At 45.5% G+C, this 17,098-nt stretch overlaps 1 protein-coding gene across 8 annotated transcripts in view; it reads left to right on the top strand.

The window, feature by feature from the left end:
* Positions 1 to 9,572: 9,572 nt before the first annotated feature.
* DOCK9 (dedicator of cytokinesis 9) overlaps positions 9,573 to 17,098 on the top strand; it is a 281,426-nt gene continuing 273,900 nt past the window's right edge. For 7 of the 8 annotated variants that reach the window (XM_072760929.1, XM_072760924.1, XM_072760905.1 and 4 more), the window contains exon 1: positions 9,576 to 9,762. In XM_072760929.1, coding sequence (XP_072617030.1) covers positions 9,634 to 9,762 — 129 coding nt within the window. In that variant the 5' untranslated portion in view covers positions 9,576 to 9,633. Of the gene's footprint in view, positions 9,763 to 17,098 lie in introns of all 8 variants that reach the window. The other variant, XM_072760931.1, reaches the window with a different exon arrangement.

The following is a 17,098-nucleotide window of genomic DNA, read 5'->3' as shown; positions in this document are numbered from 1 at the left end:
AGTGAAAGAGCGATTCTGCCTTAAGGTTTCCTCTGGGTGCAATTCAGGGGATGTCACACCAGATTCCCTTTGGCTTTGCTCTTCCGCTATTTATCCTGGCCAACATTCTTGTAGAGCCCAAGCCTGAAAAAGGCATTTAGAGATCAACATTTTTCTCCTATGAGAAGTGGTATATTTTTAAGAGACCTAATCCTTTTTCTAAGGTCAATTTCCCCCCTGATTCTTACTTATTTTGTTGTTGAAGGCATCCCCTCTTCTGTTTAAACTCTGTATTTTTATTATTTTTAAAAGAATTATGTAAATTGTGCTAAATTAACCTTTTTCCTTTTTCTTTTTTTAAAAAATAATTTACTTATTCATGAGAGATAGAGAGAGAGAGAGGCAGAGACACAGGCAGAGGCAGAAGCAAGCTCCATGCAGGGAGTTTGACGTGGGACTTGATCCCGGGTCTCTAGGATCAGGCCCTGGGCTGAAGGCGGCGCTAAACCGCTGAGCCACCTGGGCTGCCCAATCTTTTTCCTTTTTAAAAAAGATTTTAAAAATTTATTTTTTCATGAGCGACACACAGAGAGAGGAAGAGAGAGAAGCAGGCTCCCTGCGGGGAGCCTGATGCGGGACTCGAGCCCAGGATCATGATCTGAGCCGAAGGCAGATGCTCAATCATTGAGCCACCCAGGTGTCCCTAAATTAATCTTTTTCAAGGGAAACTGGATTTTGGATCCTGTTTCTTCTTTCTTTCTTTCTTTCTTTCTTTCTTTCTTTCTTTCTTTCTTTCTTTCTTCTCTAAGCCCAAAGTGGGGCTTGAACTCAGAATCCTGAGATCAAGAGTCCCAAGCTCTACTGACTGATCCAGCCAAGCGCCCCTTTTGGACGCTGTTTCAACTGGCCAATATAGGTAGGCTTTTAAATAATTAAGCAGAATTCCTGCCTGATTCCTGCTCTATTGGCTGATTGAAAAGCCTTCCTTACAATGGAAATGATTGAGGACAAAGCTCTAGTTACTTCCTCAGATATGGCCTTGTTACACCAGTCCCATCTTACTCGTTTGCAGAGATCACAAGTTACCTAGGAACATATCCCTATTTGTGTTTCTATACTTCATCTGTGACATGAACTTTAACTTATTCATATTGCAGGAATATTGTGGGAATTCATCTGATGATATCAGAATGGCTTCAGCAATAGCACTTTTAAACCAAACTAATGGTTACTCATTCACCATTATTATATATGATCGTTATGTGATTATATCTAGTATATCAAGAGTAGGTTCTTGATATTCAATGATATTAAAGGCAATTTTCACTCAACATCAGTCACCAACTCTGTTTTATTAAATGATGACATGACTGGCTTAGGCGTTGTAATGTAGGCCCAATAGGGTGTTAATGGTATTCTGGACTATATGTTACAGACCAAAAATGAAATGAACAAACAATTTGCTCTTTTGGTGTCACTCAGTCTTTGTAGATTACCAACAATGTTCACAAACAAAACTGCTAGTGATAAGCAGTTAAAAGAGGATAAAATTCTGCATCTAATTCAAAGAGAAAAAGAAAGAGAAGTTGGTGATAGAATATCTCGTTAGCTTTGGGGTAGGTGGTTTCAACTCACCATCTAGACCCTCTCTGTGTGTATAGTAGACAGCTCTCACAATTTCTTGAAATACTTCCTAAGTATTTAATGGCTAATAATTATTGATCATTTAGTCCCTCCCTTGCTTTTTTTTTTTTTTAATTACCTTAGTACTTGCCTCTCCCAAAATAGTCTACCTTTTGCTTACTTGACTTCCATTTTGACTGTCTCCTTCACTAGAATAGAAGTTCCACAAGGGCAGAAATTTTGATCTTTCAAAAACCATTCTGTGCTTAGAATTGCACCTAGCACATAATAGATGCTCAATAAATGTTTGTTGACTGAAAAAACTTGTGTCAATTAATAAAAGATGAGGATAAATGTAATGTTCTACAGAAATAGTTATTCCTAAAGCTATCTCTAATGATTATTTTAAAAATTTTCCATACACACGACAACAAAAAGGGTAAACAATTTTTATTTTGATTTTTTTTTAATTTTTATTTATTTATGATAGTCACAGAGAGATAGAGAGAGGCAGAGACACAACACAGGCAGAGGGAGAAGCAGGCTCCATGCACCGGGAGCCCGACATGGGATTCGATCTCGGGTCTCCAGGATCGCGCCCTGGGCCAAAGGCAGGCGCCAAACCGCTGCGCCACCCAGGGATCCCCAATTTTTATTTTGATGTTAGAAAATGACAGATCATTCTAAATCATCTAAGAAATATTTCAACAACTCAGAAAAGAGTCAAAAGTCAAAATAGGATGAAAGCAAAAAATCTGAGCAAAGAAATTCCACATGGTTGCCCCTTTCTTTCATAATCTATAAAAGTTGATGGAATCATTTTACTAACAATTCCTTACATTTTGTTTCTGTATTAGAGCTCAGCTATTCCTTCACATTTAACGATAAATTTTCATTTATTCAAGAGGGATATTGATGCAGCTGGATTTTTTTTCTCTGTTGTTGAGTGGCAGAAATGTTGGGATTGGGATGAGTGAGGAGAAGGTACTGGTTAATACTTCCAGAAACCTGTAGTTTTGCAGAGAGAATAGGCTAGGACAAGAAGCTGTTTTTTTTTTTTTTTTAAGATTTTATTTATTTATTCATAAGAGATGCACAGAAAGAGAGGCAGAGACATAGGCAGAAGGAGAAGCAGGCTCCATGCAGGAAGCCTGATGTGAGACTCGATCCCAGGACTATGGGATCATGCCCTGAGCCAAAAGCAGACGCTCAGCCGCTGAGCCATCCAGGCGTCCTAAGAAGTTGGTTTATGGCACTGATGGCTCAGAGTTTTACTTCTTCCCTACCCTCACAACACAATGTAATTGGCAAGAATTTGTGGGTTTAAAATTTTATAGAGAGAAATTACAGAAGGTGCAGGAGCTGTCCCTGGGTCTTACTGTTCAGTAAACTACCAGGCTGAATGAAACCACTCTATAATAAATGTGTTTTAAACATTAAAAAATACAAGTGGTGGGGTGCCTGGCCGGCTCAGTTAGTAGATATGAGACTCTTGATCTTGGGGTTGTGATTTTGAGCCACACATTAGGTGTAGAGATCACTTAAAAAATGAAATCTTAGGGGCACCTGGATGGTGCAGTCCATTAAGTGTCAGACTCTTGGCTTTTTGCTCAGCTTATGATCTTAGGGTCATCAGATGGAGCCTCAAATTGGGCTCCAAGCTCAGCGTAGCATCTGCTTGAGATTCTCTCTCCTTCTTCCTCTGCCCCTCCCGCTTGTGCTCTCTCTCTCTCTCTCTCAAACAAATACATATTTAAAAATAAAGTAAAATAAAATCTTAAAAAAATATAAGTGGTAAGATTAAAATATTTGGTCCTATTTTCTTTCAGGGTAACATCACTGTACTTTGCATAGTTACTCAGGTCACTCTATGCAGCCAACTCTATACAAATATTTGGTTGCAAATGGACACAGTCTGGGCAGTTTGACAGATACAACTCTAATTGTCAGACTGGTCTGTGCAAGGTTCTTTTCCCCCATCTCTTATGTAAAATATCTGTATTTTCTCATTTAATATATGGAAATTTCTTTTCACACTTTTTTTCTTAGTGTTTTCCTTAGTTGTCCTTAGTGTTTTCCCATATTTTATCCTTTGCACTATTGGACAAAACTGACCCAAACCCAAAATACACCGAGTGTTTTTGAAGAGCTAGGAAGCCTCATGTTTCATTGAACTTCAGTGTGTAAGAAGTGGCAGCTCTGATATTTATTGGTGTTTGTAAAGTGCTCTCTCCCTGGAATAATGAACACATAGTAGGGTGTATATCCAGGTCCCCCAGCACTGTGAGGCTTCCTCACCAGTCAGACCAGTCCCAGAAGTTCAGAAATGAACAAGTTCACTCTTGTGGAATTCTTATTCTCCACTACTCCCACTAAAACGAGGTACAGTAAATTTGGAAGAGCTGATCATGAACTGTGACTTCTTTTCTTCTGAGTTCATTTGCCTACCCAAGGCCAGAACTGTTTTGTTTCTGGAAAAAAGAGGAAGTTCTAAGCACTTCAGAACAAGGTCTTTACTTCCCTGCAGTCACCAGGATTACTCCCCCCAATATTTTTTTTTTTAAAGATTTTATTTATTTATTTATGACAGACACACAGAGAGAGGCAGAGACACAGGCAGAGGGAGAAGCAGGCTCCATCCAGGGAGCCTGACATGGGACCCGATTCTGGGACTCCAGGATCACACCCTGGGTGAAGGCAGCGCTAAACTGCTGGGCTACCGGGGCTGCCCTCCCTGCAATATTTAGACTGGACTAAAGAGCCTTGAACCTAGACCAGATTCATTTTCAGTTGTTCATTATGAAGGTGGAGGGTAGGATCTGAGACTTTTCCTCACAATCTCAAGGTAATAGATGGTTAAACTTAGGGAAACCCATAGTTTGATACACTATTCTGTTAAGAGTGTTATAGAGTATTTTTAGGGATTTAGATGGAAGTCAGACAGTATCATCTCTTGAAAGGATTTCTGCAACTTTTAAAAAAAAATGCAACTTGGATTCCTTGTCCTAGAAAAATAGTGACAAACTATTGATGCTGTCCTTTATTTTATTTAAAGATTTATTTATTTGAGTGAGAGAGAGCATGCATGCACACACATACACACACAGTCACAAGTTGGGGGAGAGGCAGAGGGAGAGAATCTCAAGCAGATTCTCCATTGAGGTGAAGCCCTGAGACACAGACATGGGGCTCAAGGAAGGGTTTGGTGCAGCTCTGCCCAGGGGTCCACCTCACAACCCACGAGATCATGACCCATGGGATCATGACCTGAGTGGAAATCACAGGTCGGACCCTTAACTGACTGAGCCACCCAGGCGCCCCTTGATGGTGTCCTTTAAAGAAAAGGGTATAGAATGAATCTGGCTGGTAACAAATTCTATTTTAAACACCAGTGTCTTTTCTTTTTTCTAGCTAATATAATTTAACTAATTTATTATTAGTTTTGTAGCAAAGCAACTATTTACTATACAAAGTTCAAACATGAAACGATGTATTATGCTATAGTCTAAAACAGCTGAATTATAAATATTAACAATTATAAGAAATATAGGAGACAACTGGATATGGTAATAATGACTTCATATTTGAAAGGAAATATCCAATGGTATTCTTTTAAGTGCACATGACTTATATTTTGCCACAGTAAAAAAACTTGGTCTATTCATGAGATTTTAAGAAACCTCAGAATTTTATTATTAAAAATATCGATCTCTAGTAGTGCCTTGTATACAACAGAGTTCAACACATTTTTTGTAAAATAAAGGGCCCAAGTTGTATGAAAAAAAGTATGATACTAGATGTCTATTTTTTTTTTAGAGATTTTATTTATTTATTCATGAGGGATACAGAGAGAGAGGCAGAGACATAAGCAGAGGGAAAAGCAGGCTCCCTCTGGGGAGTGTGATGCAGGATTCCATCCCAGGACCCTGGGATCACAACCTGAGCCAAAGGCAGATGCTCAACCACTGAGCCACCCAGGCACCCCTAGATGCCCATTTTTAAAAATTCAATCAATGCAAGGATAGAATAAAAAAACGAAAGCCCCTTTCACACTTTCCTGGCTAGTCTTTACAGGTTATTTTTTATTTATACTAAAAATGGATATGCTTCTTCAAGATTTACCTGGAAAAGATTTTAAACTAATTATGTCATTAAGACACATACAAATCCTAAAGGCAAAGCTAATAAGGAAATGATGCAGTAAGACGTTATCATTAAAACATGGGTAATGTTTGAATTATAAGTATTTGGGTGTGGTACAGTCATTTATATGCAAATTTTCAAACCAGCTGCAATTACATTTCATCTTTACTACCTACTAGTGTCATCCTCAACAGAAAGCAAAAAAACAAACAAACAAAAAAAACCAAAAAAACAAAAACAGAAAGAAAGCTTCTTCTTATAGTTTCGGAAAAACAAAGATGAGCTACTCCCTGAAGCTAAAATAGATGGATGTCTCTTCCACCACACCTTAAACATTATGCATCTCTATTCCACACAGTACCCTTGCCTGGAGGTGATGCTCATCCTTTTATAAAGGTGTGACACCTCTCTCAGGAGAGTTTACGCAGTAGTAAAAACTTGACAGTCCTAGGTCTCCTCTGATGGGGATTAAAAAAAAAAAAAAAAAAAACTTTGGTAAGTGAATTAGTTTCAAGGAGTGCTGTAATAAAGTACCACAAGCTGGGTAGCTTAGAACAACAGAATGTATTCTCTTACAGATCTGGAGGCTAGAAATCTAAAATCAAGGTGTCAGCAGGGCCATGCTCTGTCCAAAGGCTCAAGAGAAGAATCCTTCTTTGTCCCATCCAGCTTCTGGTGGTTGCCAACAATCCTTGTCATTCCTTGGCTTGTAGATCCATCATTCCAATCTCTGCCTCTGTTGTCACAGAGGTTTCTCCTTGTGTGTCTGTGTCTCTTCTCAGAAGGACATCAGTCACTTTGATCCAATATGACCTCATTTTATTAAAAAAAAATTTTTTTTTGTAATCTCTTTACCCAACATGGGGCTGAAACTCATGACCCTGAGAACAAGAATCACATGCTCCATGGACTGAGCCAGCCAGGCGCCCCCAGTATGACCTCATTTTAACTTGATGACATCTGCAAAAATCCTATTTGCAAATTAAGGTCACATTCACAGGTATCGGGTTAGGATTCCAATATGTCTTTTTAGGAGACACAATTCAACCTATAACAGTAAGGAACAAGTTTCTGTTCAAACTAAAACATGAGAAATGTCCCATTTATTAAAACACTCCACCAGGAAAAAAAATAAATAAAAGACTCAGCTCTGGGTTGCTGGGAAGATCCATATTCCTGAGCTTAGTTCATATATTCCATGCCTTCTTCTTTGACTATCAGAACTTGCACTTGAGGGGCACCTGGCTGGCTCTGTCAGTAGACCATATGACTCTTGATCTCAGGGTTGTAGAATTGAGCCCCATGTTGGATTAGAGATTATTTAAAAATAAAATCTTAAAAGAAAAAAGAAAGAACTTGCCGTTGATTAGACACTACACTGTCAGTAATGGGGGGCGCTTGCTCAGCCAGTTAAGCATTTGCCTTAGGCTCAGGTCATGATCCCAGGGTCCTGGGGTGGAGCCATGTCAAGCTCCCTGCTCAGCAGCGAGCCTGCTTTTCCTTCTCCCTGTGCTGCTCCCCTGGTTTGTGCTCTCTCTCTCAAATAGATTAAAACAAACAAAAAAACCCCAAAGAAAAAAAATACATTGCCAGTAATTACTGTCAGCACCCTACACATCACCCTCTGCTTCCTAAGTGAAATTCTACTCATTCTAGAATCTAATGAGTTAGCAAGCAAGCATGGAATTTAGAACTAGTAGAGACATGGATGAAATTAGGAGGTTTGGTGGAACCCTTCACTTTCCAAATATATCTGCTCTGTTTTTTAATATATATATATTTCTTTAAAAAAAAGGCAAAGAAAGAAAGAAAAAAGGAAACCCCACAACCTGTGTGTTGTTTTTAATTAAAAAAAGACAAAAAACAAAAACAAAAACAAAAACCACCATAATCTATTTGCTTTCTATGGAAGTAGATATGGTTTAGTGAGCCAAGGTAACATAGCGGGGTAAAAGTTTGTGCTGTCTGGGACTACTTAAGCAGGAGTTCGCAGCCCAAAGGGAAGTCTTAATTTAGGCTTCTCAGACTAGGATCTAACAGTTTAGGTAAGAAGGGAGCTGACATACCCCCGGGTAGCCCAGAGGCGTAAATGCGGGGTAGGACTGGTCATACAGAACAGCACAAGATCCCCCTGAAGGGCAGGGAGATGTGGGTCTGCATCCCCCTTACCTCGCTGGGGTCACCCAGTTCTCCTCTTGGAACAAGGGAGGGCTGGGAGACGTCTAAGCTATTCTCTTAAATCTCAGAAGAGGAAATGGGTTGGTGTGCCTTGTTTTTATAATCACACATGAGTTGTTTTGTGTATCTTCCAGCCCGTCAGGCTCACTCAGTGCCACATCCTGCATTCCAGCCTACTAGGAAAACAATCCAACCCAGCCAGCTTCTACTGAGCGCTAACTGCTTGCCTAACTCCAGTGTTGCTATACGCCAGACCTGCCCATTAAGTGTGAAACGGTGGTGTTTTGCTTTCTGGACGAGACTGATAGTTTTCCCCGCCGCTTTAAGACCCCCAGTTAGGCCAGTGTTTGGCTTTCCGCAGGGGCAGGACGCGACGGGCGGCCTCCCTCCAGGCGGGACTCCGGGAACTCGGGCTGGAGCGTCCCCCGCGAGTCCGGCGAAGGCCTGCCCCAAGCCGCCCCAGAGCGCGGCGGAATCCGCCCGGGCAGGTAAGGCGCTGTCCGTCAGCAGGCAGTGGGCGTGGCCCGCGCACACCGGCCAATCAGCAGAGCCGCCCTAAAGACGGGCTCCCCGCCCCGGGCACCCGCCCCAACCCAGCCGTCTGAGCATGCGCGGGGACCCAGCGCAAACTCCCCCGCCTCCCCGCGCGCCCTCTCCCCCCGGGGTCAGAGTTAGGCTGCTGAGGGTTTCGTCCGAGAAGAGGGGTAAAGCTGACGAGGCCCCGTAGGGATGGGACGTGGGAAAGGCTGTGGCTGTCGCTGGCAGCCGCCAGTTCGCGGGCCGCGTTGGGCTCGCAGGCCGGCGCTCCTGGGTTTCCCGGGCTCGGCGTCCCGCGGTCCCGGCCGGCTGCGGAGGGGCGGCGGGAAGGCTGGGCGCGCCCCTTCGGCCCATCGGACAGCGGGTCACTGCCGGTCCTCACTTGACACAAGAGCTGGGCGAGGCTCGGAAGTTTCGGTCCCGCCCGAGGTGACGCAGCAGGTCGCCGCCGCGGGCCGGCATCTGCGGGGCGCTCCGCACCGGCCGCGCCGCGCCTCGGGGGCCCGAGGAGTCCCAGGGCTGCGTGCTCTCTCGGCCCGCAGGAAGGCCGCCTCCCCGAAGCCTCCGCGGCCCCGGGCGCACGGGGGGCGTGGTGCCGCCGGCCGGGGGGGGCCCAGCGCACAGGCGCCGGGCTCGGGAGCTCGGTCCCGCCGCAGCCCCGGGTCGTGCGCGCTCGGCCTCCGCTCGGGGCTTCGCGGAGCAGGGCGGTCGCAGCGCGGGCGCCCCCGCCCGTCCCGCCGCCCGTCCCGCCGCGGACCTGCCCCCCCGCCGCCGACCTGCCCGTCCGCCCGCCCGCCGGCCCGCCGCGCCGGCCCCTCCTCCGCCCGCCCCGCCCCGCCCCGCCCCGCCCCGCGCCGCGCCGGACACCCCGCCCCGAGGAGGCGGCCCGGCGAGCGGCCGGCGCGGGAGCCTGGTGGCATGGGGGTGCCGCCGCTGCCACACTCACGGTCGCCCCTAGCGAGCCCGGGCGCTGCTCCGAGCGCGGGGGGCCGCGGACGCCTCGGGGGGCGCCTCGGGGGGCGCCTCGGGGCGTGAGCCGGCGCGGAGGGCGCGGCCGCGGGGCGGGCGGCGGCGCGGGGAGCTGCGGGCGGGCCAGGCCGGGCGCCCGGGGCGCACCTGGCGGCGGCGCGGCCGGGCCGGACCGCGGGAGCCGGCGCGGCGGGGACGGCGAGGATGTCGCAGCCGCCGCTGCTCCCTACCGCGGCGGAGACTCGGAAGTTCACCCGGGCGCTGAGTAAGCCGGGCACGGCGGCCGAGCTGCGGCAGAGCGTGTCGGAGGTGGTGCGCGGCTCCGTGCTTCTGGTGAGTGCGGGACCCGCGGCTGGGCGCGGCGGGCGGCCGGCCCCCGCCTTCCACCTCCTCCGGACCGGCCGGGCCCAGGCCGAGCCGCACGACCCTGCCGGGTCTGCGGGAGTAAGAGGTGGTGGATGGGGACCGGAGAGAAGGGAAAACCCTGTAGGGCGGCAACTTGCATCTCCCCACCTCGAGTCTGGGGGTCGTCTCCCCACTGTTGCCCCCCTTCCCTCCTGGGAAATCCCTAGGGACGGAGAGGGCCACCTCCCTCCCTGGATGGGGGAACCCCCACGCCCCCGCCAAGTTTACCTTCCTCTGCCACTCGGGGCTTTACGCTCGGTTGCCCCCCATTCCTCCTGCAGCCCCCTCCCTGCTCTTCCGGTATTCCGGAGGGTCTTGGCACCTGTGGCCTGCAGGGCTGCAGGGGGGTGGACGAGTGGGGGCTTCCATTTCCAGTCGGTGACTCAAGGTAAGGGGTGGCCCTGCGCACCCTTTGGGTGGGCTGAACTCCAGAAAGGAAGCGGTTCCGCCCCCCCCCCTCCGTCCACCCCGAAACCGGCTTCCTGAGGTTTGGCCTCCGCTTACCAAGGGGTAGGGGGCGTGATAGAATCCCTTGGTAATTTCAGCATTTGTGCAAATTACTACGAAGTTTGGGGATTTGCATGCAGCAAATGAAGCAAACAGTCCCAATGTTCATCTGGTCATAGCAGAACATCTTTAAAGAATTGGCCCCTGGGTGCAGGGAGATGAAGTCTTAAATCGACTTTTCCTTAGCCAGAGCTGGTCCTGCTATATTTGGAAACGTAGTACACCCAGATCACTTGGATGGTGAGGGAGAGGAGCGACTTTGGATGGCAGCATGTTTTCCCGGGCAGCTGGAAACTTTTAGCTGCTCCTTGCATTGTTGTTGGCGTTTGTTTTCTGGAAAGGGGCTTGTTTGTGGGCGGGTGATTCGTGCTGGTTGTTGGAACCGCTCATCTTCCTGCGGCGTGGAAGTGATTCTCTGTGCTTTGTGACGCTGTGTGTGGGGTACTGTCCCGTTGAGTGTGGGACCCTTGAGACAGGAGCCGGGCCATCTTTCTGGTGGCAGATAGATGCCCTTCCTGGGCAGACACAGGATGACATGAATGATTATTTGTGGAGTTCGGAGTTGAAGCTTTGCCGATATCCATATACAGCTTGCTTAGTTTGATTTTTCTCCCACTTGACAGCTCTTCAGACTCACCCCAGATTCCTCAAACTCCAGTCAGTCCGCCAATAATATACAGGGATTTTATTTTTCTTTTCTACTGAACTTGACCAGTTGATGGTAGGAGTAGAGCAGGGTTGGGAAAAGACCAGAACCTGGCTTCTCCTCCATAACCCAAGCTGACTTCTCTTCCCTTAGTCTAAGGAGGACTTTCTGCATCTTTTTGACTTTTGCCATTGTGTGCATGTTAAGGATAAAGCCTGCAAAATCTGTGGCTTTCGTTCTCATGTGAAATTTAGTTCTTTTAACTGAGGGCTAATGTCCTCATTAGAGACTTGAGGCAAAAGAAGAGTAAGTAAAACATGACTGTACCATGATTTCCAAAGTTCTGGCAGACCTGAACTGCAGAGGAGGTACTGGTTTCATAACCATTAAGTCGAACACAGAAGTTCCAAAATAGGCACAACACTGCAACAGATGTAGATGTGCAGCATTCCTTGAGTACCTGCCCTTCCTATTGGAGGGTGGGCCTACTGATAGTGACCTCGAAGTGTCCATTTCCAGGTATGACACACTTCCGTGTTACCTCATGACACTTTAACAGTACATCTGTTTTCTTTAGACACCTTCCATCATGAACAGTCAGACGCCTGGCTGGTGTCTCACCTCTTAGTGTTGTCTATCAGTGGTCACTTGTCTCATGAAACAAAAAAAATTTGCAGGAAAGCAGGTGTAGTCACTAGGGTGCTTGAGGGACTCCCTGGGTGAATGGGAAGTGCGTTGCAATGGTTCTGCATTGCGGAAGGAGGAATTTGAGATAGCTTACAGATACTAAAAATTACCCATAAACCTCACTCCCTTCATCTCCTGCCGGGTACTCTACTACCACTTGCTTCTTCTTGCTGCTCCCCAGTGTCCGTCAGGAAGCCATAGCAGGTGCACCTGCCACCTAAGTTCTGGTTTGGCTTTATTGTAGGAGAATATAATAAGAAGGGCTCCCTGATCCTTGCAGGAGGCTGAACAGCAACCAAGCCAGGGTTTGGAATCCTATGGCCTATCCATCCATGCTTCGATGGAAGTATTTCTCTGTTCTGTCTTTGACGACTTAGGTTAGTGCTAATACAATGCCTACAGCATAGTAAATGCTCAATGAATATTCTTAAACTAGCTGACCAATAAAGCAATTTCGCAGATGTACTAAAATTTAATATGAATAGGGTATGGGTTTAACGACTCTTCCCATTCTTCTAGCATTGGTGAGTGGCTGGTAGTGAGATCAGAAACAGCAAAATTAAATAGTTCAGTGGGTAATAAAAGCTGCTACTTAACAAACTTAAAAGTGAGATATGCTCATAAATTTTTCATCGATAACTTCATTTTTCATAGCCTCAGGTTTTCAGGCCTTTAAAGATGATTTTGGGTTAATTTGAAGAGCTTGAAAACAGACATACAAAAAAGTGTAGAGAATAGTATAATGAGCTCATATAATCCATCACAGATTCAATAACTATCAAGATTTTACCTAACTTTAACTGTCCCTTTGGTGTATGTGTGTGTGTGTGTGAGAGAGAGAGAGATTATGAATTCCAAGCCTCTTGTCCTTTCACCCCGCATATCTAGTATGTACGATTAAAAATGGAGATATTTTGTACAGAAGTATAATGCTATTACAATAAAATTAACAAAGGACACCTGGGTGGCTCAGCGGTTGAGGTCTGTCTTTGGCTCAGGGTGTGATCCTGGAGTCCCAGGATCAAGTCCCACATCAGTCTCCCTACTTGGAGCCTGCTTCTCCCTCTGCCTGTGTCTCTGCCTCTCTCTGTGTCTCATGAATAAATAGTAAAATCTTAAAAAAAAAAAAAAAAGTCATGCTGGGCTGTTGCTTAACTTCTCTGAACTTCAAAGTTCTAAAACACACACATATGTATTTTAAAGATTTATTTATTTATTTTAGAGAGAGTGCAAGCAGGGGGAGGGGCAGAAGCAGAGAGAGAGAGAGAGAGAGAAGCAGACTCCCCGCTGAGTGTGGAGGAGCCTAACATAAGCCTTGATATCAGGACCCTGAGATCATGACTTGAGCTAAAATCCAAATTCCTATGCTTAACCAACTAAGCCACCCTGGCACTTCAGGGCTCTATTATATTAAATGAGGGTCTGTTCCTAGAGTCCCTTTCCTTATCAGTGTGCTTGAATTTTAAGACTCTTATGAGTAGTAAAGGTACTGTAGGAAAGGGAATTTATGATTTGGGGTAATGAAAGAAGAATCCTCACAATTCCAGAATTAGCTTTCCATGATTTAGAATAGTCAGGAGGGCAGTGCATTCAAAATAACTATGCAAGCTCAGAAGAAAGACTTCTCTGAGCAGGGTTGAGTTGTGATTGCTTTTGGAGCTCCCAAAGCATTTTACTTTGGGTCTTTCAGATTTATTAAAACAGCATCGTAATGGCCTAGATCTAACAGAGTATGCCATATAAGGCCTAAAAATATCCTTTCTCTGAAAGATTTGTGTAAATATTATGACACAGGCCATTGCATGGGTTTACCAGCTATACACCCTTGAGTTTTGGTTCCTAAGTCACGTGGCTTCCAATTTCCTTACTGATCTTATCTCAGGAGGTTCAGCTTCAAATGCTCCTTCCATACTCCTTGGAGATCCAGCAGTATGAAATGAAATGAAACCAAGTCAGGTCACTAAATTTTCCCAATTTGTTACTGGAGGAGAATGGGCAGAAGGTGTGGGATGATTCCGTCCTGGAGTATGTGCTTGGAGCCTTCCTCACCCTCTCAGGTCAGCCAATTCAAGGTTCCAGTATTACCTGGGGTAATGTGAGACAAGTGGTGGTGTTCTTTGAAATCTTCAGGTAAGATAAAACCTCATTTTGGTGGTAATTTTCAATCAGATATGTTGGTAAATCTACAACCAAACTGGCTTGAGCATCACCTCACTGTCTTTCTTCACCCTCTTGTGGAGGGAGTCCCAACAAACAGAAACGTCCCAAAACAGAGGAAGTTGGGTGGAGGCCCATCTCCCAGTAGATAATCAACAACAGGTTCTATTTCTCTGGTTTCTAGTCCATTTGAATATTAGGAGATGGGAGGGCATTAGTAATGCCTTGAATGTGAAAAGGGAGGGAAGGAATTGTGAAATCTTTATCCACGTTGACTGAGTGCCTTCTCTGTGCTGAGACTCTTTGTTGGGTGCTGGGATGTGCTGCTGTGTTCTAGCAAGCCCTCATCTTAAGGGTTTAGGATCCAAACAGGTGGACAGGTCAGTAGTTTACAAAAAGGTGGATCACAATACAAAGGAGCACTTTTAAAGGGTCAAATGGGTGGGTCAGCGAATAGAGGAAGTTGAAATGACAGAACTGGTGTAGGTGGGAAAGTGTTATGAAAAACTGAAAGGAACCTGGAAGATGCAGAGATAAGGGGGACTTTTTTTCCAGAAAAGAATGAGAGATTGAAATAATGCTTAGAATGCCCAGGTAGGCCAAGAAAGAGCAGAGCAGCTTGGGCAAAGACAGGTAAGTTTTAGGAGGAAGGAAGAGAAGTTTTGAGAGGTACATGGGCTAATTTTGGGAATAGTTTCAAAGACTGGCTGAGAGTTCATCACGAAATAAATTCTTTTTCTTTTCTTTTCTTTTTTTTTTTTTTTGAGAGTAGGAGAGAGAGAGAGAAAGAGGGAAGGGACAGAGGGAACAGGCCCCATGTCTAATGTGGAGTCTCTGGCTCAAGGCTTGATCTCACAACCCAGAAATCATAGACCTGAGCCAATATCAAGAGTCAGATGCTTTACTGACTGAGCCACCCGGGTGCCCCTTCCTTGTCTCTCTCTCTCTCTCTATTTTTTTTTTTTAAAGATTTATTTATTCATAGAGAGAGACACACAGGCAGAGGGAGAAGCAGGCAGAGGGAGAAGCAGGCCCCATGCCGGGAGCCCGATGTGGGACTCGATCCCGGGTCTCCAGGATCACACCTTGGGCTGCAGGCGGCGCTAAACCACTGTGCCACCGGGGCTGCCCCTTCCTTGTCTCTTTGAAACATGGTTTAGGAAAGAGGTTCATAACAGCCTATGAATATATGCTTCTTAGAGACATCTTCTCTTAAGTGTAGTCTTGGGGGTAAATAATGTGATGATTCTGTGTCATGCAGGCCCAGCGACAGGGGGAAAGATATGTGGCAAGAGAAGAAAACCCTGAATAAGCCTCTGTTGTGTAAACATTTAGGGTGTCATAGGAGGAGTATCAAATGTGGTGGGTGCACACCATTCAGTAAATCCTGCTGCAAAAAAACAATGTTGGAGCCCACCTTTTACACTAAAATAAATTATAACTAAATATAAGAGTTACGTGTGAAATGAAAGGAGCATGGGTGAATAATCATGTAAGGGTAGAGAGGGATTTTTAAAGTATTAAAGGAAAAACCAGTTTGGTTTAGGGTTGGGGAGTGAGCTGTGACTTTGCCACTAGTGAGCTGAGGCCTTGGGGTAGTTTACTTCACTGAAGCCTCAGTTTGCTCCTCAGTGAGAATTGGGATTATTAGATATTATTATCTTTGAGAGTTTTTAAAATAAAGATTAAATAAGGCAATATATTTAAGTCACTTGATAGTTTTTAACAAATGCAAGGTCTTGCTTATGTTAATAAAGGAAAAGATTGGTTATCTTGACTAAATATATCTGGATCCAGGATTTATTGAGTACCTACTGTGCCCTAGGACATGTGTTAGGGCTTCATGCATGGGAGGGTAAGTCACCACAAGGTGACGGAGCTGTAAGCGAAGGATTTGGGTCTTGAACCTGGGCACTGTGGCTTGAGACCACGTGTTCCTAACCATTCCGCCTATTGCCTTCCCACATAAACACTCAAACCTCTGTTCTATGAGTAACAAATAGTACCATAAATTTAAGTCAATAAACTTAGAAGCACTAAGCACTCTATTTATATATGTCCATATTTCAGTCACAGCATTACTTTTTTTTTTTTAAGATTATTTATTCATGAGCGACACAGAGAGGCAGAGACACACCAGAAGAGGGAGAAAGAGGCTCCCTGTGGGAAACCCGATGCGGGACTCGATCCCAGGACCCTGGGATCAGGACCTGAGCGAAAGGCAGACACTCAACTAGCTCAACTACTGAGCCACCCAGGTGTCCAACAATATTAAGTTTTTAAAAATATATTGAGAGTTCTTACAAATCAATTACAAAAAGAAAAACACTCCAGTAGAAAAATGGCAAAGGACATTAATAGGCAATTTTTCAAAGAAAGGAGTGTGATTATTAGTCAATGAAGAGCAGACAAAAATAAAAAATGTTCAACCTTGCTAATGACTAGAGAAACATTAATTAAAACAAGTTGTTGGGATCCCTGGGTGGCGCAGCGGTTTGGCGCCTGCCTTTGGCCCAGGGCGCGATCCTGGAGACCCGGGATCGAATCCCACGTCCGGCTCCCGGTGCATGGAGCCTGTTTCTCCCTCTGCCTATGTCTCTGCCTCTCTCTCTCTCTCACTGTGTGCCTCTCATAAATAATTAAAAATAAAAAAAAAATAAAAAAAAATAAAGTAGCTTTCTTTATTTTTTTTTTTTTAAATTTTTATTTATTTATGATAGTCACAGAGAGAGAGAGAGAGAGGCAGACACACAGGCAGAGGGAGAAGCAGGCTCCATGCACCGGGAGCCTGATGTGGGATTCGATCCCGGGTCTCCAGGATCGCGCCCTGGGCCAAAGGCAGGCGCCAAACCGCTGCGCCACCCAGGGATCCCCAAAGTAGCTTTCTTTAAAAAAAAAAAAAACAAGTTGTTATTTTTCCTTGATCAATTTGTAAATTAACAAAGATAGAAAAGGTATTTGCAAGGATGGGTGAATCGGTGACTCCTAATTGCAGGATTATCCCAGTTCACAACTCCGGGGACTCCATTTGCTTGGCGTTGAATGAGAAATGTATCTCCTGGAATTTTTTTTTTTTTTAAGATCCATTTCTATTCATTTATGATAGACATAGAGAGAGAAAGAGAGAGAGAGGGGCAGAGACACAGAGGGAGAAGCAGGCTCCATGCAGGGAGCCCGATGCGGTACTCAATCCCGGGACTCCAGGATCACGCCCTGGGCCAAAGGCAGGCGCGAAACCCCTGAGCCACCCAGGGATCCCCTGTCTCC

The sequence above is a fragment of the Vulpes vulpes genome, chromosome 6 (genome assembly GCF_048418805.1).
Source record: "Vulpes vulpes isolate BD-2025 chromosome 6, VulVul3, whole genome shotgun sequence".
Lineage (NCBI taxonomy): Eukaryota > Metazoa > Chordata > Mammalia > Carnivora > Canidae > Vulpes > Vulpes vulpes.
Note: the sequence above shows the minus strand (reverse complement) of the source record. Positions and strands in the feature narration are given on the sequence as shown.